The sequence below is a fragment of the Sporobolomyces salmoneus genome (genome assembly GCF_050403485.1).
Source record: "Sporobolomyces salmoneus JCM6883 DNA, S_salmoneus_JCM6883_v1_ctg37, whole genome shotgun sequence".
Lineage (NCBI taxonomy): Eukaryota > Fungi > Basidiomycota > Microbotryomycetes > Sporidiobolales > Sporidiobolaceae > Sporobolomyces > Sporobolomyces salmoneus.
In genome coordinates, this window is record NW_027481126.1 from 1 (window position 1) to 26,444 (window position 26,444).

General features: G+C 50.2%; 13 protein-coding genes across 13 annotated transcripts; 8 read left to right on the forward strand and 5 right to left on the reverse strand.

The window, feature by feature from the left end:
- Window positions 1-7: 7 nt before the first annotated feature.
- Window positions 8-195, reverse strand: JCM6883_005795 (uncharacterized protein; the record flags this gene model as incomplete). Its single annotated transcript, XM_076633320.1, has 2 exons — window positions 8-86; window positions 171-195. Coding segments are annotated over 2 exons (104 nt in total), but the record flags the coding sequence as incomplete, so codon positions are not given.
- Window positions 196-901: 706 nt separating this feature from the next.
- JCM6883_005796 (uncharacterized protein) lies at window positions 902-4,508 on the forward strand (the record flags this gene model as incomplete). Its single annotated transcript, XM_076633321.1, has 8 exons — window positions 902-1,476; window positions 1,538-3,021; window positions 3,085-3,550; window positions 3,614-3,649; window positions 3,712-3,859; window positions 3,923-4,169; window positions 4,238-4,387; window positions 4,459-4,508. 8 exons carry the CDS (start codon window positions 902-904, stop codon window positions 4,506-4,508), a joined length of 3,156 nt encoding a protein of 1,051 aa, XP_076486632.1.
- A 493-nt stretch (window positions 4,509-5,001) lies between these two features.
- On the reverse strand, window positions 5,002-6,371 carry JCM6883_005797 (uncharacterized protein; the record flags this gene model as incomplete). Its single annotated transcript, XM_076633322.1, has 8 exons — window positions 5,002-5,053; window positions 5,115-5,155; window positions 5,235-5,241; window positions 5,322-5,415; window positions 5,488-5,698; window positions 5,770-5,925; window positions 6,015-6,075; window positions 6,157-6,371. The coding sequence occupies 8 exons, from the start codon at window positions 6,369-6,371 to the stop codon at window positions 5,002-5,004; spliced, it is 837 nt and encodes a 278-aa protein (XP_076486633.1).
- Window positions 6,372-6,618: 247 nt separating this feature from the next.
- On the forward strand, window positions 6,619-8,182 carry JCM6883_005798 (ribonuclease Z; the record flags this gene model as incomplete). Its single annotated transcript, XM_076633323.1, has 4 exons — window positions 6,619-6,823; window positions 6,895-7,001; window positions 7,065-7,317; window positions 7,377-8,182. The coding sequence occupies 4 exons, from the start codon at window positions 6,619-6,621 to the stop codon at window positions 8,180-8,182; spliced, it is 1,371 nt and encodes a 456-aa protein (XP_076486634.1).
- A 1,079-nt stretch (window positions 8,183-9,261) lies between these two features.
- Window positions 9,262-10,045, reverse strand: JCM6883_005799 (histone-fold domain-containing protein; the record flags this gene model as incomplete). Its single annotated transcript, XM_076633324.1, has 3 exons — window positions 9,262-9,620; window positions 9,687-9,774; window positions 9,878-10,045. 3 exons carry the CDS (start codon window positions 10,043-10,045, stop codon window positions 9,262-9,264), a joined length of 615 nt encoding a protein of 204 aa, XP_076486635.1.
- Window positions 10,046-10,440: 395 nt separating this feature from the next.
- JCM6883_005800 (uncharacterized protein) lies at window positions 10,441-11,413 on the forward strand (the record flags this gene model as incomplete). Its single annotated transcript, XM_076633325.1, has 3 exons — window positions 10,441-10,690; window positions 10,777-10,997; window positions 11,063-11,413. The coding sequence occupies 3 exons, from the start codon at window positions 10,441-10,443 to the stop codon at window positions 11,411-11,413; spliced, it is 822 nt and encodes a 273-aa protein (XP_076486636.1).
- A 263-nt stretch (window positions 11,414-11,676) lies between these two features.
- Window positions 11,677-12,247, forward strand: JCM6883_005801 (uncharacterized protein; the record flags this gene model as incomplete). Its single annotated transcript, XM_076633326.1, has 2 exons — window positions 11,677-11,932; window positions 11,997-12,247. The coding sequence occupies 2 exons, from the start codon at window positions 11,677-11,679 to the stop codon at window positions 12,245-12,247; spliced, it is 507 nt and encodes a 168-aa protein (XP_076486637.1).
- Window positions 12,248-12,750: 503 nt separating this feature from the next.
- Window positions 12,751-14,543, reverse strand: JCM6883_005802 (MAGE domain-containing protein; the record flags this gene model as incomplete). The annotated part of the gene is made up of 6 exons (XM_076633327.1): window positions 12,751-13,256; window positions 13,341-13,715; window positions 13,790-13,912; window positions 13,985-14,078; window positions 14,167-14,433; window positions 14,529-14,543. The coding sequence occupies 6 exons, from the start codon at window positions 14,541-14,543 to the stop codon at window positions 12,751-12,753; spliced, it is 1,380 nt and encodes a 459-aa protein (XP_076486638.1).
- A 166-nt stretch (window positions 14,544-14,709) lies between these two features.
- JCM6883_005803 (uncharacterized protein) lies at window positions 14,710-16,472 on the forward strand (the record flags this gene model as incomplete). Its single annotated transcript, XM_076633328.1, has 5 exons — window positions 14,710-15,279; window positions 15,356-15,436; window positions 15,517-15,633; window positions 15,699-16,249; window positions 16,322-16,472. The coding sequence occupies 5 exons, from the start codon at window positions 14,710-14,712 to the stop codon at window positions 16,470-16,472; spliced, it is 1,470 nt and encodes a 489-aa protein (XP_076486639.1).
- Window positions 16,473-16,719: 247 nt separating this feature from the next.
- Window positions 16,720-18,987, forward strand: ILV1 (threonine ammonia-lyase ILV1; the record flags this gene model as incomplete). Its single annotated transcript, XM_076633329.1, has 6 exons — window positions 16,720-16,945; window positions 17,015-17,269; window positions 17,350-17,934; window positions 18,010-18,229; window positions 18,302-18,738; window positions 18,821-18,987. 6 exons carry the CDS (start codon window positions 16,720-16,722, stop codon window positions 18,985-18,987), a joined length of 1,890 nt encoding a protein of 629 aa, XP_076486640.1.
- A 381-nt stretch (window positions 18,988-19,368) lies between these two features.
- MVD1 (diphosphomevalonate decarboxylase MVD1) lies at window positions 19,369-20,825 on the reverse strand (the record flags this gene model as incomplete). The annotated part of the gene is made up of 4 exons (XM_076633330.1): window positions 19,369-20,289; window positions 20,364-20,613; window positions 20,690-20,712; window positions 20,781-20,825. 4 exons carry the CDS (start codon window positions 20,823-20,825, stop codon window positions 19,369-19,371), a joined length of 1,239 nt encoding a protein of 412 aa, XP_076486641.1.
- A 228-nt stretch (window positions 20,826-21,053) lies between these two features.
- Window positions 21,054-22,194, forward strand: JCM6883_005806 (SAP domain-containing protein; the record flags this gene model as incomplete). Its single annotated transcript, XM_076633331.1, has 5 exons — window positions 21,054-21,104; window positions 21,201-21,704; window positions 21,772-21,953; window positions 22,026-22,089; window positions 22,165-22,194. The coding sequence occupies 5 exons, from the start codon at window positions 21,054-21,056 to the stop codon at window positions 22,192-22,194; spliced, it is 831 nt and encodes a 276-aa protein (XP_076486642.1).
- A 283-nt stretch (window positions 22,195-22,477) lies between these two features.
- DBP10 (ATP-dependent RNA helicase DBP10) lies at window positions 22,478-25,862 on the forward strand (the record flags this gene model as incomplete). Its single annotated transcript, XM_076633332.1, has 4 exons — window positions 22,478-23,235; window positions 23,313-25,008; window positions 25,078-25,193; window positions 25,265-25,862. The coding sequence occupies 4 exons, from the start codon at window positions 22,478-22,480 to the stop codon at window positions 25,860-25,862; spliced, it is 3,168 nt and encodes a 1,055-aa protein (XP_076486643.1).
- Window positions 25,863-26,444: the final 582 nt, after the last annotated feature.

Here is a 26,444-nt window from a genome sequence, read left to right on the forward strand (position 1 = left end):
CCCTAACCCTAACCCTAACCCTAACCCTAACCCTAACCCTAACCCTAACCCTAACCCTAACCCTAACCCTAACCCTAACCCTAACCCTAACCCTCAGTTCGCGGAGCAAGGAGACTAGCAAGGAGCGGAAGACAGTGAGAAAGAGAGAGAGAAGAACGAATAGGACTCACAAGCTGAGGCCGTATCCGCGAGCATCAAGGTCTCCAGCTCATGACTAGCCTAACTATCACAGCTATTGCGGATCCATCCAAGCAGAGTGAGAGGCGTGGAAACTGAATCGAGGAGTCGTCGAAGAGGAAACGAGGGAAGGATTGAGGCGCTTTCGAATGGTCCCCGAGCTGCTGCGCCTGTTTTGTGGTTCATCGTCGACTTGATTCGTAACGCGAGTGATTGGTAGGAGCGAGAGGGGGAGGCGATTGTTTTCTCTCACCTCGACCATTTCCTCGCGACACGACAACTCGCCGCGATCGACTCCTGACTCAAACCGACTTGTCGCCGACCTTCACGACAATCGATCTATCGAGGAAGCGGATCGCCTGAGAAGGAAACACGCGAACAACTCAGTCAAATTCGATACCCCCTCCCCATTCAACTCAACGCCCAACGCTGCACACAAATTGGGGCTTACGGACGATTAGACGCGCTCCTGAACTGCTAGGAGGAACCGAGACAAGGTAAGTAGATTAAGTCTGATCGATCAATAAACACGCGGGAAACATCGAAGGATCTCGCTCTCCTGGGCTCGAAAGGGTGAGAACGAACACCTTAGGAATGGTTTGCGAATCAGGAGAACTGCTAGGAGCTCAGCCACAAGTCTGTGCGACGAGAATCGAGCTGACCTTTCTCTCCCTTTCTTCCTCATGAATCTCTCCTTCAACACGTCCCAACCTCGATCGTATAGATGTCTCTACGACCACCTTCGACACCACGAGCGTCACTGCTCCCTCAAGGGTCGACTCCTCGCCGGAAATCGATGAACCCCGTCACTCCCGGTCGACCTCCCTCGCAGCTCTCCTCCTCTCAGATGAACTCCTTACGACAAGCAGTAGCGGCGCACGACCCACACGACTACGAAGGAGGAGAAGTCGGAGTTGCGATCGCATCAGACGAACAACATCCGGATTCAGCAGAGAGGAGAAAAGCAGTTTTACCAGGAGTGAGAACCGCCGCTCTTCTTCGCTCGAGTACTCCTTCACAAGCAGATCGAAGAACACCGACGACTCCGTCGAATACAAGACCGAAAACTCCTACCGGTTTCGGTTCTTCGACTTCGAGATTCGCCGCCTCGACCTCTTCTTCGTCTCCGAATCTTAATTTTCAAGTCGGAGATCAAGTCACGTTCGAAGTTCAGGGAGAGAGGATGGAGGGAACAGTGAGGTTTATCGGGCAGGTCGATGGGAAAGCTGGAGAATGGGGGGGAGTCGAACTCGCTGAGGAATTCGCAGGAAAAGGTAAAAACGACGGTAGCGTGAAAGGGTGAGTTCACACTCCTTCGAACGCTCATACTCTTCAGAAACTGATACAATCGTTCTCTCAGAGTTCAATACTTCGCATGCCCGCCTCTCTGCGGACTGTTCCTTCCTCTCGCGAAAATCGCCGCGAAACCGAGACCTCGACCTACTCCGACTTCCTCAGCTTCAACCTCAAGAGCATCAAAATACGCCGGAATGTCCGCTCGAGATCTCGCATCGAGAAGAACGACCCTTTCTGCTCCACTCGCGATCGATTCTCCGACTTCTCCTTCGAAAACTCCTCGACGCTCCCTCTCTCCTACAAAACCTCGCGCTTCTCTTTCCCCAACAAAGCCCACACCCTCTTATACGACTCCTAAACCCGCTACTCGACTCTCTCGACCTTCACTCGGCGGAATCGCGACTCCTTCTCGGAAATCTCTCGGTCCGACTGGAACTCCCATCGCCGCTTCCTCGATCAAACGACCCCCTTCTTCCCTACGACAATCAAATTCGATCATGCCTCCTCCAGAAGTCCCTCCGATTCCATCAGCTTACGGTCGAACTCGAAGCGTCACTCCTTCTTCAATGTCGGGGAGAATCACACCTTCAACTCCCGGAGCGATGATGCGACGACGAACAAGTATGGCGAGCTCGATCAGCTCTTCGACAAATGGTGGAGAAAGGCCGACGACTCCGAGTCTGAGAAGTTCTTCGAGACAGTCTTTCGCTTCGAGCACTTCGAGACAATCGCATCGGAACGGATTCGAGGAAGTCGAGGAGTTGAAGCGGGAGCTGGAAGATACGAAGAGGAGGGAGGAAGAGACGAGAGCGCTGCTTGAAGGGAGCGAACAACTCGGGAGAGAAATGGAGGATCGCTTGGAGGAGAAGAATCGGATATTGGAGGAACAAGAGGAGAGATTGAGGTCATTACTCGAAGAGAAAGAGAAGACGATACCGATAGTCGAAGCGGCCTACGATAGCGAATTACGAGCAAGAATCGTCGAACTCGAAACTCAAGTCGATCAACAACTCTCGCAAATCTCGAAAAACAAACTCGAATCGTCTCACAAATCAGCCGCGAAAGAAGCCGAAGTTGAATCATTACGAGAACGACTCGCCCAAGCGACGAAAGAACACGAAGACGAACGACTCGACCTGAATCAACAGATCGACAAACTTCGAAACGCCGGTCAAGCTCTGTGCGAAACTTACGAGGAGAAGATCGCCGAAATTGAACTCGCGAGATTGGAGGCCGTCGAGCTCGTCGAAACTCTTCAAGCTCAGCAAGGCTCGTCGTCTCGTTCGAGTTCACCTCCGTCTTCGATTCATCGTTCAGTTTCGACGAATCTTTCGGCTTCAGCTTCTCACGCCGCTGCAATCGACGCCGAAACTGCACTCGCTGAAGCAGATCATCTCCGATCAAAGGTTGCGCAACTCGAAGAACAACTCGAAGATGCGAGAGCGAGTCTCGAGCTGGAACTTGAAGAAGCGAGGGAGAGGAAATACAAATCGGGAGAATCGGAGCAGACTTTACGAGCAGAGATTAAGCAGTTGAAGGAGGTTATCGGTGAGTCTTTCCCCCTCGCTCGAAACGAAAGCTGGGCGAAAGATTGAATCTCTCGTCTCGCAGATCGATCGTCTCATTCGGAATCTCGTTTCAACGCTCGAATCAAAGAACTTCAAATCGCTCTCGACGAATCTCAAGCTACTCTCGAGACTGAACGCAACGAGCTCGAAGGACTTCGACACGAGGCGAGCGGCGGCAATTCGGAAGATCTCAAACGAATCACTCGCGAACTCGCCTCTGCGAAATCCGATTTCTCTACCCTTCAACAAGAATCTCTCAAGAACGCTAGACTCGTCGACGAGCTTCGACAGGATCTTCGAATCGCCGAGAAGGAGATCGAAAGGTTGCAGGGTTACGAGGAGAAAGATCGAAGAGGATCCGTCGCGAGCTCGATTGGAGGCAAAGACGAGATGACTTCGGCGAAAGATCAGATCGTCGGATTGAAGAGTATCGTATCGACTTTGACGGATGAGAATCAACAGCTCGTCGATCGTAGCAAGGTTCTCGAAGAAGACGCTGCTGAACTCAGGTGAGTCTCTTCTCTCCTCCTTTCGCTTTTTGAGCCACTCACTGATGTCAACGACTCTCGCAGAGCTACTCAACAAGCCCTCGAAGCGACCGTCGAAAAGTGAGTCTTCTCCCGAACGCTCGTTTCGAAGATTCGCAAGCTGACTCCCTCCCCGAATCTAGTCTCATGAACGAACTCTCTTCGACTCCGGCTCAAGCATCAACGTCGCCAGACTCTTCGACTCTTCGCCGTGAAGTCGAGCAACTTCGATCGGAACTGAAAGAGATTCAACGGAAATCGGAAAGAGATGTGAAAGCGCTCAATCAAGAGGTACGTCGATCTCTCCTCCTTTGCTGTAGCAGGCGCATATGGAGCCGACATCCTTTCGTACAGGTCTCCGAACTCGAGAACCTCGTCGAATCGAAGATCTACCGAGAAGACGAACTCGAAACTGAACTCGAACACTACAAGTCTCTCCTCTCGAAACACTCGATTCCGACGTCGGCCAACAACGGCGCGACGACGACAACGACAACAACGACGTCGACGTCAAAGTTGAGTCAAAGCGCAGAAGAGGACGAGGAAGCGAGTTGTGAAATGTGCGGAGAGACGGGTCACGATTTGGATTCTTGTCCCGAATGTGAGCTTCACTCGCTTTCTCTATCGTATCGAACGATTGAGATTCTGACGATTGATCGTGTGAGCTAGTCCTCGGTTCCAACTCTCCCTCGAAACGACGTTCACCAGTTTCCCCGAGCGCCTCGGCGACGAACCTTCATCATTCTCGAACGACTTCGACCCTCTTGATTCAAGCGAACGGAGCAGATGCATCTCAAGAATGGTGTGATGACTGCGAAGGTGCGATTCTCTCTCGTTCTTCGCGAATTTGAGCTCGTTCGAAGCTGACTCGGATTTCGTTCTTCGCGCAGAATTCGGTCACTCACTCGACAACTGTCCCCTCGCTGCCGAGATCTTCTAAGTTCACTCACTCTCGAATCCATCTGACCTCGCTACCGACTTAATCCCTCGTCTCCCTCTATCCTCTCGTCACGTCGATTTCGCTTTTCTCTCTTTCGACCGAAACCTCACTCTTTCGCATTGTCGACTTTCCGTCCTCTCTTTCTCATTCTCTCGCTTACTGTCGCAGTCTTCCTGCCTCTCACCGTCGTTCATCTGTCTCGATCCCCTCTTCGCATTTCGTCTCGTTTCCCTTCGTTTCGATACCCTTTTTTGTTCTCCTTCGTGTCGAATAGCAATTAATTCGTCGTCTCTCGTCTCCAAATGACCAGTTGTTTCGATCGTTTTCGTCCGTGCGCGACAAAGAGAGTGCAGAGAAAACAAGCGCGAGCGTTGATAACTGAAAAAAACTGCTTTGATGAATTCACGTCGACAAAACCAAATCTTACAACCCTTCACGTGAACCCCTTGACATAGCGCTCGCATCCTGAATCCTTGCTCGATACCGTGACGCTCTATAGCTTCGAAGCGAGTTTCGGGAATTTCGCAGGTTTCTTCGTCGAAAATCTGTACGTATTTGGCAACAATCAGCGCGAGCGATGATAGCTGAGATTGTGCCGACACGTACGCTTGAAATGCGAGAGGAATATCTTCGGCTTGAAGCATCGACTGTCACAAGGGAAGAGAGGGAAGGGGGTTAATTTAAAGAACTCGAATCGGGAATCGAAACAACGAGACGATGATTTACCATATTCCTATCGAGGCAAAACGTCGAGCACGATCAGCTCAGTTCGACTGAAACGAGAGGAGGAGAAAGCGAGAGCGAGAGGCGTACCAGACTGCGGTGTAATCCAATCCTTCTTGAACTGAATGTTCCCTCGAATAGTTCAACAAGTGTTTCGTCGACAACGTTGCGATCGGACTCTTCGCTGTAACATCATCCAACGTCAGCTCTTCGCCCTTTCCCACACATCGAGGCAGTGCGAACGAGAGAGACTGACAAGCGATCAGAGTTGCCAGTTTAATCGCCTCTTTCGTGACTTCTTCTCTCGATCCTTTAACAACGTTACTGACGAGTCCGAGCTTGACTGCTTCCTCCGGACCGAAGTTGCGAGCGGTGAGAGCGAGTTCATAGAGGAGAGAAGCGTTTCCCGTCACTTTCGGTAGACGTTGCAACGATCCGACGTCAGCCGCTAACCCGATATCAACTTCCTGTCAGATTCGAAGCATCGTCGCATCAGTCTCGGTTCGAGGAGGTAGATGAGAGCGAAAGCAGAACTGACCTTGATGGAGAAGACGGTCTTTTCGGAACAAAGCCTGATATCGCAAGCACTGATCAAATCGATCCCTGCTCCCAAACAGATACCATGAGTCGCCGCAACGACCGGTTTCGAGCAATTCTGAATCGACGAGACGCTATCTTGAAGGAGTTTGATGTACTGTTCTCGGAGGAAACGAGAGATTTTCAGCTCGGGAGATATTTTCGTAACGACGACGAGAAAGAGGGAAGGAAGGATCGGCAGCTCACAGGCTTCAATAGGAGTGCAGTCCTAGCAGGATCTGAGCCTTTCTCGTTCAGGTTTGATTCCCTATCATGGTAGCCGGAAGTAACCGAAACGAAAGGTCAGCGTACGTACGAAATTGGCTTGAAACAGCGACAAAGGACCGACATGAGATCTAATCCAGCTGTGAACCCTTTCTCTAGCTTTGATCCAAACACTATAGCTCTAACTTCTGGGTCTTCCGAGGCTTGATCGAACGCAGAAGCCGTGTTGACCCATAACGAGGTATTGAACGCATTGACGGGAGCCCGATTGAGTTCGATGAGGAGGACTCCGGCCGAGGGGAAAGAGCAGGAGATTCCGGGTAGGTCGTAGGCTGCCATGATGCGGTAGGAGGTGAGGAGAGCGGAAGAAAGGAGCGAAACACCGCCCCTCTCCCTTTTCCTCCCTCTCCGACCTCTCACGATTCTTCGACTGTTTCGCGACCTGGCTCGTCGATATCTTGAAGCTCTCAGGAGTACTTTGAACCCCCAACGATTCCGCTCTATCTCCTCGACATCATCTCGACTTTCTACATCTCGAATCGCTCCTCCTCCCTCTTCTCGCCCAGAGAGACCGCCAAGCCGCAAGATGCCAGATCAAATATCTCTCACCTTTCTCGGTACAGCGGCAGGTCGACCATCACCTACTCGAAACGTCTCTTCTCTCGCCGTCAAGATCGATTCGAAACTTTGGGTGTTTGACGCGGGAGAATCGACTCAGCACCAGTTCATGGATGCTAGATGCAAGCTGTCGATGGGGAAGACGGAGAAGATCTTCGTTACACATATGCACGGTGCGTGATTCTTTCGATTTCTCGTTCGCTCGCACGAATGCTGAATTCGACGGCATCGACGTGCGTATCAGCGGACCACGTCAACGGATTACCGGGACTACTATGTACGATCAGCGCCGGCGAAGGCTCGGTGCAACAGGGCGAAGAAGATCCTCGAATCGCTCAATCTCAGTCAATCGTGAGCATTTTTCCTTTTTCCTTCTCTTTCGTCTCAGTAGCTAACTATTGCATCGAGGAATAGCCGCCAACACGAATTTATGGTCCCTCAGGCTTGCGCTTATTCCTGCGGCATTGTCTCGCCCTCACACACTCGACTTTGACTCGCCCGTATCAAGTGAACGAGCTGCTTTTCCCCGACGAGGAAGAAGAAACTGGAGCTCTGCATCCGAGCGAACGACCGGGAGAGAATATCAGATGTGATGATGAGGGTTTCTGGAGGGGGATCATAGAGGAAAAGGGGATGAGAGTCGACGTCGGGCCAATTTTACACACAAGTTCGTCTCTCGCTTTTCTCACTCTTCGTCACTTTGTCAACTGATTCGTAATCGTATAGTACGATGTCTCGGATACCTCCTCGTCGAATCTCCTCGACCTCTCCCAATCGTACCCTCACTTTACACTCCTCATCTGACTCTCCCCGAAAACGCCTCCGCTCTCAAGTCTCAAGGCATTTCGAACCCACTAACGCTCCTCTCGACTCTTCAAACCTCTCGCGAACCTCTCACGCTCCCAAATGGCACTATCCTGACTCCTCCCGAAATGGGAGGTCGAGGTCGCAGAATCCTTGTTCTCGGCGATACATTCGACGCTACTCCTCTCCTTCCACTCATCGAATCCCTCTCTTCCGACATCGATCACGCTCATTCTCTCTATAAAAACGATCCGGTCAAACGAGAATCTCTCCTCGATCTGGTCATTCACGAATCAACAAACGCTTTCCTCCCTCTTCACGACGCCTCCCAATCCTCTTCGAAACCGAACCCCCCATCCCTCGAATCTGTCAGTCAACTCGCACGAGAACACGGTCACTCCACTCCTCAAGTCGCCGGGAACTTTGCTCGACTCGTCAAAACGGAACGATTAGTTCTGAATCATCTCAGTGTCAAATATCCGGATCCGGGGGATGAACCTCTCGCGGGCGAAGAGGAGGAAGAGAATAAGAAGAACTGGAGAGGAATGTTGAGGGAGATTGAGAGACAAGCGGAAGAGAGCTGGTTAGGAGAAGGAAACGAGAAGCGAGAAGGAGGGGAATGGAGAGTTACAACGGCAAGAGATTTCATGGAGATTGAGATACCGAGGAGAGACAAAGTAACTGGAGACGGTGGGAAGAAGGAGAAACAGAAGAAGAAAGCAAAGTAGACAGGTTTTTATCTCGCATCTTCTCTCGTTCGCAAATACTCGCATCTTCGTATTCCTGATCGTTCGTTCATTGCAATCGCATCGTTAGCTTCACCGCACTCTGCCACTCTCGTTGCTCCTCGTCGTCGTCAAGTCGTTGTCGTCGAGGTCCGCTCGCTCCCTTTCGAGAGATCCGAGCGCTCATCGGAGTTTCCGAACGAACGAAGCGAACAAGGCAATCTCGATGTCTTCCTCTTTCACATCGCCGACAACAGATACGCCAGAAAAGAAATGGTCCCTCTCGACAACCTCGACTCGAGCTCGACTTTGGTTGCCTTCCCCTCTCAACTTGATTCAGCCTCGTTCTGCTTCCCTCACATTTTGACAATCCTCCAGCTGTTGCCCGACTCGGAGAAGTTGCAGGAAGAAATAGTTGTCGCGTACGGGAAGCGGGATTTCACAGCGTTAAAAGCTCTCGGTTGGAATGACGGAGGGCAGAGGGAGATGACCGCTTTGACCCGCGAAAGTGGTCTCGCTCACGCTCTAGCAGACAGGATGCGGGCCCGTTTGACCAAAATGTCCAGAGCCGTGAGTTCCGATTGCGTCCTTCGTTTCCTTCGAGTTTTGTCTGTATCTTGGCTGACTTTGCGCAAACAGATTTTGTTTCTCTCGTGCTAGGACTTGGACATGCGCTCAATGAAGCTTGTAGCTCATCAAATCCACGCCATGCGATGTCAGGACATGACAAAGCTCGTCGAGATTGACGAGGGGCAATATCGAGACGCTGTCGACATGGCTTGGAGGGCGGAAAAGAAGATCCTCGAGGCTGCCCTAGAGCTCGTCCTCGAGTGGAATCGATCGAAGCGTGAGAGGGAAGTTTGAAGGGAGGGGCAATTTTGGATTGAAATCTGAAAGGAGGGAGATTACGCACCGGAACGACCTTGGTTGATTTCGAAGAGAGCTCGACATCTGCATGAGATAATCAGCAGCGAGCACAGCAAGACTAATTCTGATCGCGCCGTAACCCTGCCGAGACTCCCTCTGACTCGCTCGCTCGCAATCTCCTCTGTCGAAAATTCTGTTCGATGTTCACCTTTCTTTCAGCCGTCTACGTCCATCTGACCCCCTCTCAGCTCCTCTTCTTCGTCTTCTTCCTCGTCCTCTCCTGCAACTCCCGAATAATCGACTTGCTTCCCTCTCGTTTTCCTCTTTTCCGCCGACCCCGAAACATCGATTCCTCCTCCCGGTTCTGCTGACTGGGCTGCCAAGGAAGCTCGCTTCTTCCCCTTCATAATCCTCTTCCCTTCGTATGGTTTCTCAGTTGTCGCGGTCGTCGCAGAAGAAGGAGCGTTGAGAGAATCGTCGGCTTGTTGTCGTTTCGCTTGAGCAACTTTCAAGGGGATCGGATGTGGGATGACTTCGCCGAGGTAGAACCATTGTGGTTGACTCGCTGTTGTCGCTACACAGAGGGGAATAGACGCGATTAGGGAAGCAGAAGGAAGCAAAGAGTGGGAGGAAAGCTCACCTAGATCAGAGTATTTCACCAGTTTGTTTCGTTTTTGAAGTCGAGCATTCGCGTGAGCTTGATTGGTCACTTCTGCAATCATTCGTTCCTACGAGCGCACAAGCAACAGGCCACGAGAGGAGGTGTCAGCCTTGACCGCCCTCCGGCTTTAGTCCTCAACACTCGAACACTTGGGAGGTGCAGGGGCTTACAGCAGCTTTCGCAATGAGGAAGATAGCTTCCTTCGAGCACAGGTTGACGTCCTGATCGGCTTTGATGATGCGATTAACGCGTGAGGTCGGTAACACGGTAGTTCCTCGTTCCATCGAAGTTGGGGCGGGTACGGTGCGAGGTCGTTTCTTCGTTGGTTCAGTAGACATCTTCGTAGGCGTGTCGAGTCGATTGAGAGTGAGGGGAAGGGAGACGAGAAGCGATCGACTCTTGACTTCTCGCGACTCACGACAAAGACTCCTCAAAGCCCAACACTCTTGAGGTCTCTTCCGAGCGTACTTCCAACTGCGGATATAGCGGCCGCCGAAGGAGCGACTCTGATCCTGTCTGTCCAGCTTTTTTCACTCAACTTGCTCGACCTCAATCGACCTCGCTATCGCAAAGTACCCAGCGTGTAGGTAGAGCTCTAGATTATACGGTGGAGGATCCACGGAGCCGGCTTCACTCGTCAACGAATCTTTGAGGATCTTTTCAATCTCGCCTCATTCTTTTCGCAACCTTCGCTTCTCGTACAGTCACGCCCCATCCGATCTCCGACTCCGATATGGCGTGTACTCCGCCTGTAGCCGTTAACGAATCTCAAGGTGTCGGTCCAGCAAGTTCTCCTTTTCTCCCCAAAATCCTGGCAACGATTGACCACCTTCAAGACGTCGAATTGGAGGAGGCGGCGATTCAAGAGCTTCGAGAAATCAGTCTTGAATGGCAAGGTGCGATTGAGAAGACGCAAGCCCGACGGAGAGAACTCGCATCGATGCAAGCCGAGTTTCCGAAGAATCTCGTACAGTTCGATTACTGTAAGCGGACCGCTACGATCTCTTATTTTCTCTACTGTACATTCTCGATCTCCCTTACTGAGACTTGACCCGCCTCGCGTGCCCAGTCGACACAGTGATTCAAATTCAACAGAAGAATTTGAGGAAGATCGAGCACTCGCAAAAGATCGTTCGCTCGTGGGCGTATTCGGAGGGGATCGACGTGGATCAAGCTATCGCTTCTGGAATACCCTTTTGGAGAATCTATATGGCGATGAAGGGAAGCGAGGAGGGAGAGGAAGAAACGGTAACCGAAGACAATTTTCAGAAACCGTTTCACGACGTCCTGGTTCGTGGTCTCTCCTCTTGCTACAGCACTTCCCCAGTTGACTCGATAGCGGCTCTATATATCAGATGCTCGTATACAACGGACTCGTAGCGGAACAGTTGGAAGACGAAGTCAAGCCATCGGCCGTCTCAGCCATTCGAGACCACCTGAATCGTCTCTCTGCCGACATCAGAACTCAACAGGTCGTAGTCGATACCGACATCGATAGGCAAGAGCGTCATAGGGCAGATGTGGATCGTCAGGTCGTTGTGAGAATTGCGGGATTGGAAAGGACGAAAGATCGCCTCTCTCGCACCGTGGTTCAACTCGTCCTCGACTGGAAGCATCGAAAGGAGGAAGAGCAAGAATCGGAGAATCTCAGCTGCCCCAGGATGTGGAAGAGTAGCTTGAAGAGGAAGATTGAACTATGTGAATGAAGTTTTTCTGTTTGGGTCCTATGTTGCGGTTGTCTGCGAGAAATTTCCTCCCATACACGAACAGGCGTTCCGGCACGCGAGTTATCGAATTGATCTGACTCGAGAGCGCGAAGCGTAGACAAGAGACGTAGCCCACACCGCGGAGGACTTCCGGAGTTCACGACATTCGATGAGAACGGACCTCTGATCTTTGCTCTCTTCTCTTCTCTCGCTTCACCAGCCTCTCAATCTCTACTTCTCGTTCACTCACACGACCTCTCGATATGGAGCATACTGGGGAGTCAATCGAGATCGAACCTGAACAATCAACTCCCGCGAGCTCTCCATTCTTCGACGAAATCATCGCAATCCTTTATTCGCTCAAAGATCTGAGGTATATGACATCTTGGTTGGGTAATCAACAAAACTTACTCTCCACGGCCGAGGGCAACTTGGTTTCCGCGATAGAACTACTCGAAAACGTCGAGGCCGCAGCATCGGACGGATTTGGAGATGAAAGTGTTGCATTTCGAAGCCTTGGTATGCATGCACGATCAATTTGAGCGCTCGAACGCTGGGTTCTCGCTGACACGCAAATTATCAGACTTGGTGATTCTTATGAACAATCCGATTGACGCGGTCGCACTCTCTATAGGAGGTCTGGAGCGACGTGTCACCTCAGAAGAGCGGCTGAGTTTCGCGAATGACGCTGTCACGAAAGCGGAGGAATCTCTGCAAACGGAGAAACAAACGCTCAAGAAGCAACTCGCGAAAGTGGAAGAAGCAGAAGATCACCTTTCCCGCTGTGTCGTCGATTTCGTCCTCTCTTGGAAGCATTCAAAGGGTGAACAGTAGAGAGTGAGTCGAGGACTCGGAAGGCAAGACTGTCAGGAAAAAACTGTCAAAAAACTTTTCTGTTTCTCTTCTGTTTTCTTGCAAAAGTTCTTTTCAATTGTGGATGTCGTACCCTCAGGCGTCGCTTGTTCCTATCGTACGGTGGCGGCGTCGGTCGCTACCGAAGCGGGTTTCTCTTCAAGCGAGCGACTCAAAAATCGATCTGCGAAAGGATGAAGTTTGAACAAAGCTCAAGGCTGCTTATACCTCGTTCGTTGGCGAGCTCGTGCTCTGCGACCGAGGGAACGCAGGAGGCGCCTCAAAGAGAATACGAGTCAGAGGGGAGGGTCTTGGGCCGTGATTCAGAACACGAAAGAGCGCAAAAACGTCTTCTTCCAGCTCTCATCGACGAGAATCATTCACTCTCGCAAGTTCGGGGGCCAGCATCCGAACATCAAAAGGTTACACAGACAAACGACACAGAGGAACAGAAAACCGAAACCAACCGCGAAACAATCCGACTTTTAGTTGAATCCACCTCCCTCGATTTCCTCGGCTCTCTGCAATTCCTTGACTCCCGCGGCCCTCGCCACTTCCTTCAAAAACTTCTCTCCCGTCTTTCCTCTCTTCCTCCCCTGTCCCTCTCCTCCCTCCTCTCCATTACTCGCACCAGTAGTTTTCCCATTCTCAAAGATAAACTCTACGAATCTCGCGACTCCTTCCTCTCCCAATTCCGATTCAGCTCTCGCCCCCCACCTCCACTCGATCGAAGGATCCCCTGATTCCTGTACTCCTCCTTCGGCAGTACTTCGTTGAGTACGAGATGGGGCAGCTTGAGAACGTCCTTGAGTTTGAGTTTGGGTTCCAGTTGCGGCGGCAGCGGTTTTCGAACGTTCGAGGTATTGTTGTTTGACGAGTGTGTTTAGATAGGTTGAGAGTGTTAGGGAGGAGGGATGAGGAGATGAGAGCGAGAGGGGGAGGAGCGATCCGGGAGTGAGAGAGAGACGACGGAGGTAGGAGATTAATTGATCTGCACGAGAAAGCGTACGAGTTAGTCCCTGTCTCGAGCGACTGAAGAGAATCACGACTAAGAGAGACACAGAGAGAGGCTTACCGTCTCCTAGTACGCGACCATTGACGAGAATGAGCGCTAAAATGGTCCCCAAAACTCCATAACTCGCTCCTTCTTCCCTCTTCGCATCTCTCATAACCCCTCCTTCTTCCTCCTCCTCTTCATCCTCTTCGTCGCTCTCTTCCTCTTCATCTGAATTCGTTCCCTTCTTTCGAGAAGGTAGTGCTTCTTCATCGATCAACCATTCCCCTAATTCTTGTTTCAAAGTTTTCCTCCCATCACTCGTCGTCATCGGGGTTGATTTATCGAAATCGGCAAACGGAATCTCAGTCGAATAATTGGAAGAAGTAGCGGTAGCTGAATGACGTAGAAGTGCTTGGGGGAGAGCCGAACGTAACATCCAGGCTTTCGGTGGATCTACTCACACGCGCTCACCCACTCTGTCAGCTCAAGCGAAGGGAGAGAGAAGGAGGAAGAGGAAGGGAACGTACTTTTCCCAGTGGCGGTCTCACGAGGTCGTAAGAGGATCAATTCCATTCCTAAAACGTCTTTCAATAATTTCTGGACTTTCGGCATTAATGAATTGAAGTGACGTCCTCGACCATCCGTCAACACTGTCCCACATCATATCGTCTATAGTCAGCTCTCGAGAGAGGAGAAGGAGGAAAAGAAGGGAGAGAACGAACCATTCTTGACGATATCTTCTCGTTTCAAAACTCTTCGATGCGTTTCATTGAAAAGTACGTATCGTACAATCGCTTGCATATGTTCTTTCTTCTCCTGTCCAACTCCCATCTCCTTTCTCAGTCAGCCAAACAGTCTTCTCTGTCTCGCGGAACTCGAAGAGAGAGAGAGGAAGAAAACGCACGGTATCGTTCAATTCTACTTTCTTTCCCTTCCCCCCCGCTCCTTCCTCGTCCTCGTCCTCATCTGAATCCTCATCCATTTCCTCATCCGAATCATCACCAGTGTTCTTCTTCTTCTTAGGTCTTCCTCTCCCTTTCTTCTTCTGACTCGCATTCGCCGACTTCTTTTTCGATTTGTTCTTCTTGTTTGATGCGGCTCCGTCAGAAGAGTAATCCGTCGCTTCTTCTTCTTCTTCGTCGGCGGAAGAGGCGGCGGCACGTTGTTTCTTCTGTTGAGAGAGAAAGAGAATGAGACGCGTTGGAGAGACGCGATCAGAGTCAGTACGACGATCGGATGAGAGGATGGACAGAGAGAGGGACTCACTGCGGGTCGTGCCATGTTGTCTAGAGCGTGAATCGAGGCGGTAGGGATGGTGAGAGAGCAGAAGAGAGCGCGAAGGAAATGTATTCAATTGAAAGCAATAATCGATAACGAAATTCAAAAGAACTCGTTCCCCTCTCTCTCGCCTCTGTTCGTTCACTCATCCCGATCAACGACGCCAAAGATGCATCTACCCGTCACACTAGCGACACTACTTTTGCCGACACTCGCGCTGTCGTCGTCTCAGCTCTATCTCTCCCCTCCCCTCTCTTCCTCTTCCTCCTCGTCATCATCTACCTCCAAACCCTTAACTCTGACAGCACCTCAAGCGAACGCCGTCCTAGCGCATCATCTCGGTGTCTCCTCATACGTCGACCTACCCCTCTCCTCGTCAAGGGAACAAGGGAGAGAGTGGGAACAACTCCTTTCCGTTCCTCCTTCCCGTTCCTCTAAATTCGTGATCCTCCTCGAATGTCCCTCCGATACAACCTGTCTCTCTCTCGTTCCTTCCCAATTCACCCAGTCATCGAGTCGAGCGATCGAACTCCCGAACCTAGGGGAGAATAGTTACCTCTCCGCACTCTCTTTGCATCTGTATCGATTAGCCGATTCCCTAGGTTTGAAACCGGACGATAATGTACATGTGAAAGGGTTGAAGGAGGTCGTTGAGAAAGGATTGAAGGGGGTTGTGGGGTGGCAAGGATGGGTTGGGAAAGAATTGGCGAGTTGGATCGGGTACGATCAGGTTGATAACGTAGGTCTCTCTCACTCTCTCTCTCTTTGCAGTCGACGGATTTTGTGGACTAATCACTGAGTGGGGTGATACACAGAGGTATCGAATTCAACCGGAACCGACCAAGGCGAGGGAAGAGAAAGTTGGAATACTGTCCGAATTGGATTTCCTTGATGAAGTCAGTCCCTCACACTTCCTCCACCTCGAGCACGAGTATGAGAGAACGTTTGAACTGACGAAAGCGTGTCGTGTACTTAGTCGGGTAAACAATTAGCTCGAGAACTCGAAAACCTCGTTTCGATTTCAGATTCTTTCGTTTCTTCTCACGGAGCCGAATTACCAAAGATCGTTATTGTTCATCTCAAAGGACTTCGTGTACGTTCTCCCCTCTCTCATCTCTCCCTAGCTCCTACTGATCGTCGTTGAGTTTGGCTCAAAAGGATATCGCCAAGAAACACTCGACCACTTCTCCTACTTACAAACGTGCTTCCTCCCTCTTACACCAAACTCTCTCGGCCTCTATCGCTTCCTACGAATCCCTTTCCTCCTCGCTTGAAGAAGGTGACGCCTCTACCCTCCTCCTAACCGTACAACCCGCGAAGAAAGCACTCCTCAGGAAACGTCAAGATTGGTTACATCCTTTCGAATCTCCCGTTTCTCGTTATACGTCTCGTACTCGTTCGTCTCCCCTTCAACACCAGAACCTTAAACGTTCAGTATTCGCCGAAAGAGCCCCCGAAGAGGAGGTACAGAAGGAGGAAAGTGGGAAGAAATTTGTAGTTCCTAGTTCTTCAACTTGCTTCGATTCCCTCGAAGATCTCAATAATCAAACCGCCTCGTGTCTCGGTCATGGAGAAGGAGTTAAAGGGATTTCGACGAAGGAAGGAAAGGGAGATTGTTGGGTTTGTAGATGTCGAGCTACGGTAGATGAGGAGACGGGGAAGAAAACGAATTGGGCTGGAGAAGGTTGCGAGAAAGTCGATCTTTCTGGGTACGTTCACTTTCTTCTACTTTCCCTTGAGCGAGTGAGTAATAGAGGACTGATGAGGAAATGGGAGAGCAGATCGTTCTCGCTGTTGTTCTTCTCGAGTTTAGGATTAATCCTCATTTTGGGAGCAAGCGTAAGTCTGCTTTATAAGATTGGAACGGTCGAGTTACCCGGGACACTCAGTGCGGTGGGAGGTACGGGAGGAGGTCATATTAAGCGAGACTAAGGAGGGAGAGCAAAGGGAGGAGGAGGTTTTGTTTTTCGCATCGTTCTTGCTTTTTCACTTTCGTTTTCACTCCGTATAACTTTTTCGATTCGTTTACTGTGTTTGTGCTCTTTCGCTTGTCAAATGTACTTCCTTTCAACGCATCAATCGAGAACTTCTAGCGATTCCGAGAGAGACTCAGCGATTCGATTCGATTTCTTCTTCTTCTCTTTCCTCCACTCATCATCGAGATTCGACTGTCCTCGCGATGAACGCCCCAACAGCGAGTGGGCTAGTATCCGAAACCGAAAACACTACACCAACCGTCTCTCTCTCTTCACACGATCAACAAGCAGATCCAGTTTCATCATCATCTCTCAACTCGCTTTCCCTCTCCGACGACCCAACAGAGGACGGGATCCTTCTACCCGATGGCATCAAGATTAAACGACCCGTATTTCCTTCGAACCCTTCTATGTACTCCCGAGTTCCCCGTACGTCCTTTCCCTTCTCCTCTCTCTCTCGCTCATTGACTCACCTCTCCTCTCGATTCTCTCGAGCAGCTCATCAATTAAAACCAGATGGAACTCCCAATTACCCAATCATGTCCCTAACTTCCTCGGTTTATTCGATCCTCCCCGAAGGAGGAACTCCTTTAACTCCCGCCGTGAACCTCTCGCAGAGATTAGGGAACCAGATCTGGTTCAAACGGGAGGATTTGACTCCTGTTTTTTCGTTCAAATTGAGAGGGGCTTATAATTTAATGAGGAGGTTGACCGAGGAGGAGAGATGGAGAGGTGTCGTAGCTTGTTCTGCTGGTTTGTTCCTTCGGATTCTCATTTTCTCGTTTTTCTCGAACGAAGGAGAGCTGATAAAGGATTGAGTGGGACGAGTGCAGGTAATCACGCCCAAGGAGTAGCGTTATCAGGTTCGAAACTCAACATTGCGTGTACTATCGTCATGCCCCTCAACACTCCTTCGATCAAATATCAAAACGTTTCCCGACTCGGCGCAAAAGTCGTTTTACACGGTTCCGATTTCGATGAAGCCCAAAAAGAATGTTCACGCCTCGCCTCGGTTCACGGTTTAACGATCATTCCTCCGTTCAACGATCCGTACGTGATTGCGGGACAGGGAACTGCTGCAGTGGAAATGTTACGACAGATCGATGTAGAGGGATTAGAAGCGGTTTTCGTTCCGGTTGGAGGAGGAGGGTTCTTAGCGGGTATAGCGGCATACATTAAAGCCGTCGCACCTCCTCACGTTAAAGTGATCGGAGTAGAAACGTACGATGCCGATTGTTTAACTCAAACTTTGAGAAAGGGGGAAAGGTTAGTATTGAAGGAAGTTGGATTGTTCGCGGATGGTACGGCCGTGAGACAGATTGGGGATGAGAGTTTGAGGGTTTGTAGTGAGTTGGTAGATGAATTGGTGCTGGTTTCGAACGATGAATTGTGCGCTGCTATAAAGGACGTTTTCTCCGGTTCGTTTCTCCTCCTCCTCTTCCCTTCTCTCTCTCTCCCAGCTGTTCCCACTGACGTTCGGGGAGTGTGAGTAGATACAAGATCAGTACCCGAACCATCAGGAGCTCTAGGAGTAGCAGGAGTCAAGAAGTACATCGAACGAAACCATTTGATTGGGAAGAATAAACGATTCGTTTCGATCGTTTCTGGAGCGAACATCAATTTCTCGAGGTTGAGGTTCATTGCGGAGAGGGCGGAATTGGGCGAAGGGAAAGAAGCGATGTTGAGAGTAATCATTCCGGAGAAACCTGGAGCGTAAGTTCTCTCCCTCGCTTCTCCTTCCCTCCCTTTTGAGCGAGCGAGTGACTAACGCGGATTGAATGATAGATTCCTCGCGTTACATTCGATTATCCATCCTCGAGCGGTAACCGAATTCGTTTACCGTTATTCTTCCTCCCATCGCGCATTCATCTTCCTCTCCTTCTACCTCTCAACTCCCTCCCTCCCCACGAACTCCACTCCCGTCCCTTCTCTCCCCTCCGGTTCCTCTACTCCCCAGCTCTCCCCCGCACAAGCTCGATCCGCAGAACTCTCCTCCCTCGTTACTCACATGAGTGGGAAAGGATTCAAAGCACTCGATATTTCAGAGAATGAACTCGCGAAATCTCATGCCCGTTACTTAGTGGGTGGGAAAGAGAAAGTCAAGGATGAGAGAATGTTTAGGTTCGAGTTTCCGGAGAGACCTGGTGCGTTGAGGAGGTTCTTGGAAACTCTTGGGGAGAGGTTCAATATTAGTTTATTCCATTATCGGAATCATGGTGGAGGTAAGTCCCTTCTAATCCCTTCCTGAGAGAGGGAGAGAGGGAGCAAGAGCTGATGAGAGAGGGAGTGAATGAGAGAAATTAGATGTTGGAAAGATTCTGTGTGGAATTCAGGTTCCGAAAGAAGAAACGAAGAATTTCGATGATTGGTTACAAGGGTTGGGGTATCCGTTCGTCGAGGAGACAGAGAATCCCGCTTATGCGGACTTCTTAGGTGGTGGAGATGAGGAGGACGAACTGGAGGAGAAGTGATAGAAATGGGATAGAAATTGAAATAATTGTTGTTTATTTTTCGAGGATGACTCTCTCTGAGAACTCGTAGAGAGGAAGGCAGCGAGGAGAGAGGGGGAAGAGAGAGAAGGGTTCTATTATTGCGAAGTATTGTGGAGAGATTCCTTGCGAAAGAGACGGAGGAGGTTAAAAAGAAAAAGAAGATATTTTTTGGGAGAGAGAACCGAGTAAGCTAATGACTGAAAGACCCAAGAGACAAGAGAAGAGAAGAAACACTGAAGAAGACTGAACAGATAGGAAAGCGAGGCGATCGATCTAAGTAGAAAAGAATCGTGAGTCTTACTCGAAGGAAGAAAACTCGTTTCTCCTTCGAGGAAGAGAACTCACGATTCTTGATCCCTACTAAGCTAGATTTTTGGGCATTCCATTCTCTGCCAACAACCCTTCCTTCTCTGTATCCAACACTCTCGGACCATCCCCAACCTTTGTTCTAATAATCCTACTAACCGCACCTTTCTCCTGCTTCATAATCACTTTCTCGTTGAACCCTTCCGGCAACTTCATATCCTCTACATCTTCAAGTTTCTCCTCCTGCGGGAAGTACTTGAGGACAGTCGAAAGAACCAAAGGAGTATCTCGTCGTTGAACGTAGAGAACCGCGTTTGGACCGGCATCGAAAGTGTAAGCTGCGATAGGACCCTCGGAACCTCTCGAGCGATTGAGTTCTTCGACGAGTTGAATGATTTGTCGAGAAGTGTCGTTCAGGTAAAAGATTGGAGGGGACGTATCTAAACAAACCGCATGGAATTGATTCGAATCCCTCATAGTTTCCTCCGCGAAAACCCTAAAATCTTTCCCCTTGATCGCTTTCTCCATCTTCCTCATTCGTTCAGGTACGACCTCCTTGATTCGATGTTGAAGGAGAGAAGAGGTAGCGACGGTTTTCTGCATTCCTACGGTAGAAGCAGTTCCTTTCTTCTTATCACTAACGACCAAGATGATCGCGTCCAAATCATCCCAATGTTCCACTGGTGCCACTTCGTAAGCTCCCGAATCAGATCCATCTGATCGAGAGCCCATTTCCCAGCCGACGTAACCACCAAACATTGATCGACATGCCGAACCGGACCCTTGACGTGCGATACGGGATAATTGGGAGGTTGAGATTCCGAAAGAAGAGAGGGAGTAGAGGGAAGAGATAGTGGCGATGAGAGCGGAGAGTCCAGAAGCGGAGGAAGCGAGTCCTGCGGCCGTGGGGAAATTGTTCTCAGAGGCGATGTGGAGTGGGTAAGAGGAAAGAGGAGGGAGGGACGAGTCTTTCTCCTACATCACGTTCAGACGATGTAAGTCCGTAAGCGAGGAGAAGGGAAGGAGAAGGGAGAGAGAAAGAGAGGTACTTCGAATGATTTTCGAAGTTTTCGTAATTCGGCTAAACAAGTAGCTGTACGACCTCCTTCCTTAATCTCTTCCTCCGTACCGTTCAACCAGAGACGATCGACGTTCGACTCAGAGGAGGAGGAGGTAGAGGAGGTAGTGGTGGGAGGGATGGCTCGAGCGGTAGTGAGAGAACGTAAATCATCTTGAGAGAGCGTGACTGAGAGGGATGAATTCGTTGGGAGGATTAAAGAGGTATCGCGTTTACCCCAGCTATCAACCACAGTCGTCGAAAGCGTGGGTCAGTAAGGGAACAAAGGGAGAGACGGGAAGGGAGAGAGGGACTCACTATTTCACTACGGCGATATTTACCTGATTTGCAACGCGTTCGAGCGTGTCAGTACCAAGCGGGAAGATGGAAAGAGGACGGGTGAACTTACGGGAGCGGTACAGGTCGCTTCGTAGACGGGAGAAGGGGAAGACATCGTTTCGACGATCTAAACTCTGTGAGCCGTGAAGATCACTCAGCGCCCGAAATAGGTTGCTCTGAGGTAATCTTCCACTCACCTTGTGAACCCAGCGAGTTGATTCAAAAGAGGAGGTCGAAGTGGAGAAGAGAGAGAAGAACAGTTTCGATCGTGTTCGCGAACAGCTCTCCCACTCTCATCTCACTTTCCGCCTCTCGACTAGCCAAAGACAGCAGTAGTCAGAAAATGAGTTACACGGAATCCTCCCTCAAAGCACTAACCGTAGTTAAACTGAAGGTTCGTCTCCCATCTCCCCTCTCTCCATCTCTCCCTCCTCTCCCACCATAAACCCCCCTGGTGCTCTCGCTGACCGTGGCGAAATTCGCTCTACAGGAGATCCTCTCGACCCATTCACTCCCCGTCACAGGAAAGAAAGATGATTTAATCTCCCGAATTCTCTCTTCCGATCTCTCCTCCTCCGATCCCGATACCGCCGACCCCACTAGCAATGCAACGGATGAACCTGATGGCTCTGGCGTCGGATCCGCACAAGAAGTAGGACCTGCCGCGACAAGCACGACGGAGGAAGGAGTTGAGAATGGAGTGAATGAACAGATTCAATCCGAAGGACAGGAGATTGCTACTGCTACGGAGGAGGAGACTGAAACGAAGGAGACAGTAGAGGGACCTAGTGAGGAGGAACTAAAGAAAGAGAGGGAAGAAAGAGCGAGGTTGGAGGAGGAGAAACGAAAAGCACGATTAGCACGATTCGGCGGGAACGGCTCAGCATCGACGAATGGGGAGAAGGATGAGGTCGAGGAGGCGAAGAAGAAGAGAGCGGAACGATTCGGGATCCCTGCTGGAGAGGAGGAGAACGATCAGAAGAAACTCAACAAAGTACGTTTTTCTTTCCCATTCTCTCTCCCTTTTCGAGTCTGAACTGACTTGGGACGAGTGGGAGTAGTCACTCGATTTACTCGATAAACCCCTCGGTTCAAACCGTCGAGAGAAGAAACCCAAAGTTGCAGCTACTTCGAAATCGAACCCAACGAACGAACGAACCGTCGCTTCGAAACTGAACAACCCTCAAGCTGCTGCTGAACCCGCTGCTGCGATGGCAGCTGCTGATCCTGAACTACAGAAAAAGTAAGCTACACTGTCTCTCTCTGGAAGCGAGGGAGAGAGATGGGAAACTGATGAGATTTGGGTGTGAAATAGATTGGCGGAAGAAGAAGAGAAGAAAAAGAAACGAGCGGCTCGTTTCGGTGGAGGGGCTTCGGAGGTGAGTTCTTTGCTGTTTCTCTCAGATCAGACTGAATGATTAGGGACTGATGTGATTGATGAGGAGGGAGAACAGCCACAAGAGAAGAAAACCAAGACTGATTGAATGAAAAACAGGTAAAAATCGAGGTAACTTCTATTTCCCTTCCTTCTCTCTCTCTCTGTACAGATCCCTTTTCTACACTCGTTCTTAGTCTCTGCTGTATACTCTCTCTCCCTCGTATCTTGTTCTGAGCAACCCAAAACGGAACTATTTTCAATCACAAGCGTTCTATTGTTTGAAGATAACAAATCGCCGAATTTCCTCAATTGAGAAAAAAGTCCGAGAGAGAATCTTCCCTTCTTCACTTTTCCCCTTCGACTCCTCGACAACGACAAGCAGTCAAGAGATGGACAGTGATTCCGATTCAGATCATATCGATATCGCCTCGGCTTTGCTAGGAAGGAACGACAAGAAGAAGCAACAAAAGTCGAACAAGAAATCTTCATCAACAACTTCTTCCGTCTCCACCTCTCGCAGATCTTCGACCGGTACAGGGAAGGGCAAAGGGCCAGCGCAGGATGAAGATGAGGAGGAGGAGGACGAGGTAGATTCGGAAGAAGATGCGATTTTCGCCTCGCTCTCTCAACTACAACATTCTCGTAACCTCTCTGAAGGAGCCGCCCTAATCCGTAAAGGCAAAGATTCCAAATCCTCTAAAACCCTCACTGGAGGAGGATCGTTCCAAGCACTCGGACTTCCACCCTTACTCCTGAAAACTCTCTTACAACGAGGATTCACGACTCCTACTCCGATTCAACGACTTGCTTTACCTTCGATCCTAGGGACTACGGAGGTGGTAGTAACGGATCAAGGGAAGAAATTGACGGTTGCGAGGGATCATTTATGTATGGCTCGAACTGGATCAGGAAAAACTTTATGTTACCTCCTCCCTCTCCTAACGAGATTATGGACTCATTCGGAGAAATTTGGAGCGAGAGGATTGGTACTTGTTCCGACTAGGGAATTGGCGATGCAAGTGTTGAAGGTTGGGAAAGATTTGTGTAGGGGGATTAGAGGGGAAGGGGAAGCGTTGAGATGGGCAATGGTCGTTGGAGGGGAAGCTATGGAAGCTCAGTTTGAGACGATCGCCGGGAACCCAGATGTGTAAGTTCACGCACGAACTGAGCAAGGTCTCTTTCGAACGAAGCTGACTTGTTTTTTGATTCGATGGATTTTGCTAGAATTATCGCTACACCTGGTCGATTCCTTCACTTGCTCATCGAAATGTCCCTCTCTCTCGCGAATATTCAATCCCTCATCATCGACGAAGCCGATCGACTCTTCGAGCTCGGATTCTCCGACCAACTCACCGAAATCCTCCATCGCGTTCCTCCAACTCGACAAACTCTCCTCTTCTCAGCGACGCTCCCTTCTTCCCTCGTTGGATTCGCGAAAGCAGGTTTACAAAATCCAAAGTTAATTCGACTCGACGTCGATCAGAAGATTTCGAAGGATTTACAGATGGCTTATTTGGATGTTAAAGCGAGTGAGAAAGAGGCGGTTTTACTCGGATTATTGAGGGAGAGGATTGGAGTGCCGGTCATGACGGAACAGGAGAGGGATGAGGAGAGGAAGAGACAGGTTCGAGAGGCGGAACAGAGTTTCGAAGAAGTTTCAGGAGGAATGGGGAAACCGGCGGGGAAAGGAAAGAATTCGAAATTCAACGCGAAGAAACAGAAACAGGATGGAGGATGGAAAGGGAAACGAAAGAGAGATGGGGATGAAGACGATGAGGATGAGAAAGTAGATGGAGCGATTTTATCCCCTCATCAAACCGTCGTTTTCGTTTCGACGAAACACCACGTCGAATACCTTTCCGCCCTTCTCACGACGGCTCATTACTCGGTATCAGCGATTTACGGTTCGATGGATCAAACGGCGCGTAAAATCGCCCTCTCTCGATTCCGAAACAGTCTCACTTCAATCCTCGTCGTAACGGATCTCGCCGCACGAGGTATCGATGTACCCGGAGTCGAAAACGTCATCAATTACGATTTCCCGAATGGAACTCGAGCGTTCGTTCATCGAGTTGGACGTACCGCTCGTGCCGGTCGAACCGGTTGGGCTTACACATTCGTCACTGCTCACGACCTCCCCCACATGCTCGACCTCGAACTCTTCCTCTCTCGACCTCTCAAACTCTGTCCTACTCCCGCTCCGATCGATTTCGCTCAAACTCTCGTTCTAGGATCAGCACCTCGTTCCCTCGTCGATTTGGAATTGGAAGCTCATCGTTCGCTATTATCCCATCATCCCCAATTGGAAACGCTTCAACAGGTAGCAGGTAGGGGACAGAAGATGTACGAGAGAGGGTTGGGGAAAGCGAGTCCGGAAAGTTATAGGAGGGCGAAAGAGATTCAAAGGGAGAAACAGGATAAATTGAATGGGATCGCGGGGCAGAGTGATGCGGGATCCGAGAATCCAGTGTTCGATCAATACATGGCGAGATCTTTACTTACGACTCGAAATGGAGGAGGAGGAACTCGAAACGACGAAGCGAACGAGGAAGGGGAAGATTTGACGGAAGAAACTGTTCAACGAGCGAAAGAGGCGGAAAGGGAACGAGCTGATTTATTGGCAAAGATTAGTGGATTCAGACCGAGTGAGACCGTGTTTGAAGTAGGAACGAGAGGGAAAAGATCGACGGAACCTTTGGCGGCGTTGATGAAGGAGAGGAGGAAAGCCATGTTGAAGAGTGAACGAGCGAGGGAATTAGTCAAGAAAGTCGAGGAGAGTGAGTTACCTCAAGTCGAGGAGGGAGAAGGAGCGGGAGACAACGAGGAGGAAGAGACGGAATTGTTCGAACTTGAGGAGGATAAACCGTCGAAACGAATGAGAAAAGAAGATATGGATGATGCAGATGAGGAAGAGTTAGAGGTACGTTCGACTCTACTTTCGTGTCTTCGGAGTGTCAGCTGACGATTCGTCGTCGTTGTCGTCGTTCAGGCTGTGTTTGGAAAGAAACCGACGAAACGATCGAAACCGACGGGAGCAGGCGCGACTTTCCGAGATCCTCGATTCTACTTGCACTACGAACAAGAAGGAGCTGCTACTGAAGCTGGGTGAGTCTCACTCATCCTCTCGCTCGTTCTCGTTGACCGTCGACTGATCTCATTCGTTTCTCGTTTTCTAGTTACGCTTTGACAAACGGAGACTCTTTCGTCGCTCAAGCCGCTCACTCAACTTACGACGTTTCCGGCCGAGGCGATACCGAAGGAACTCCCGCAGAAGCTCAAGCCCAAAAAGCTTCGGCGTTGAAATGGGATCGACGACAAAAGAAGTTCGTACGAGCGGATCAAGTCGGAGCCGACAACAAGAAGATGATTCGATCTGAATCTGGACACAAGTTATCGGCTACGTTCAAGAGTGGAGTATTCGACGATTGGAAGAAGAAGAGTCGAACCTACATGCCGAAGATTGGGGAAGCTGAATTGGCGGGGAGAACTACGACGGGTAACGAGAAGAAATGGAGGCATCAAGGACAGAAGACGAAGATGGATGAAGGAGAGAAAGGGAAAGGAAAGAGAAGAAGGATTGGGAAACCTGGATCGGCGAGTTCGGCCCCTGGAGGACTCAAAACGGCGGCGGATATCAGGAAGGATCGAATTTCGAAGGAGAAACGAGTTAAACGAAGTAATCAACCGAGTAAGAAGAATCCGAACGGCTACAAGGGACCTTCGAACGGTGGAGGTGGAGGAAAGGGGGGAGGCGGAGGTGGGAGAAAGAAGTAGTCCTCACGTTCGCTTCTTTTCTGTTCTATCCTTTTGCATTCTCACTTCGCATTCATTACGACTCACGTGAGATTGGGAGAGAGACCAAGTACTCCGATTCTGCGTGAGTAGGATAGTGAAACGTTTCCATTCTTCAAATCTCTCCGAGAACAAATCATTCCAACCCGGTCCTTCACCTTTCCTTTCAAGCGCCCCTGCCTCGCTTCGATCGATTCCATTCGAGTACTAGCTCTAGAGCCGCTCTGGTGATCCTCTCTTCCGCCGCCAGGGCGACTTCACATGCCTTTTGACAATCCTCCTCCTCGATTTCGGCGAGCTTCGTGTAATCTCCATGTCTTGCTTGTTTCTCGACATTATCTCGCTCTTCAGCGAGTCGATACGAGTGCTAGGATAGTACAAATCACGTAGGTTGGTCAGGTTGCTGTCGAAGTTAAGAATCAATGGACGTCGGAATTAACTCTCACATTTTCAGTTCCCGGTACACGCTTCGGAGATCCGCTCAACTGCCCGTGTACCTGCCCTACTAGAAGTCGCATGCATACGCCGTCGACGAGCATTGCCCGGCATAAGTGTGCCCAGTCT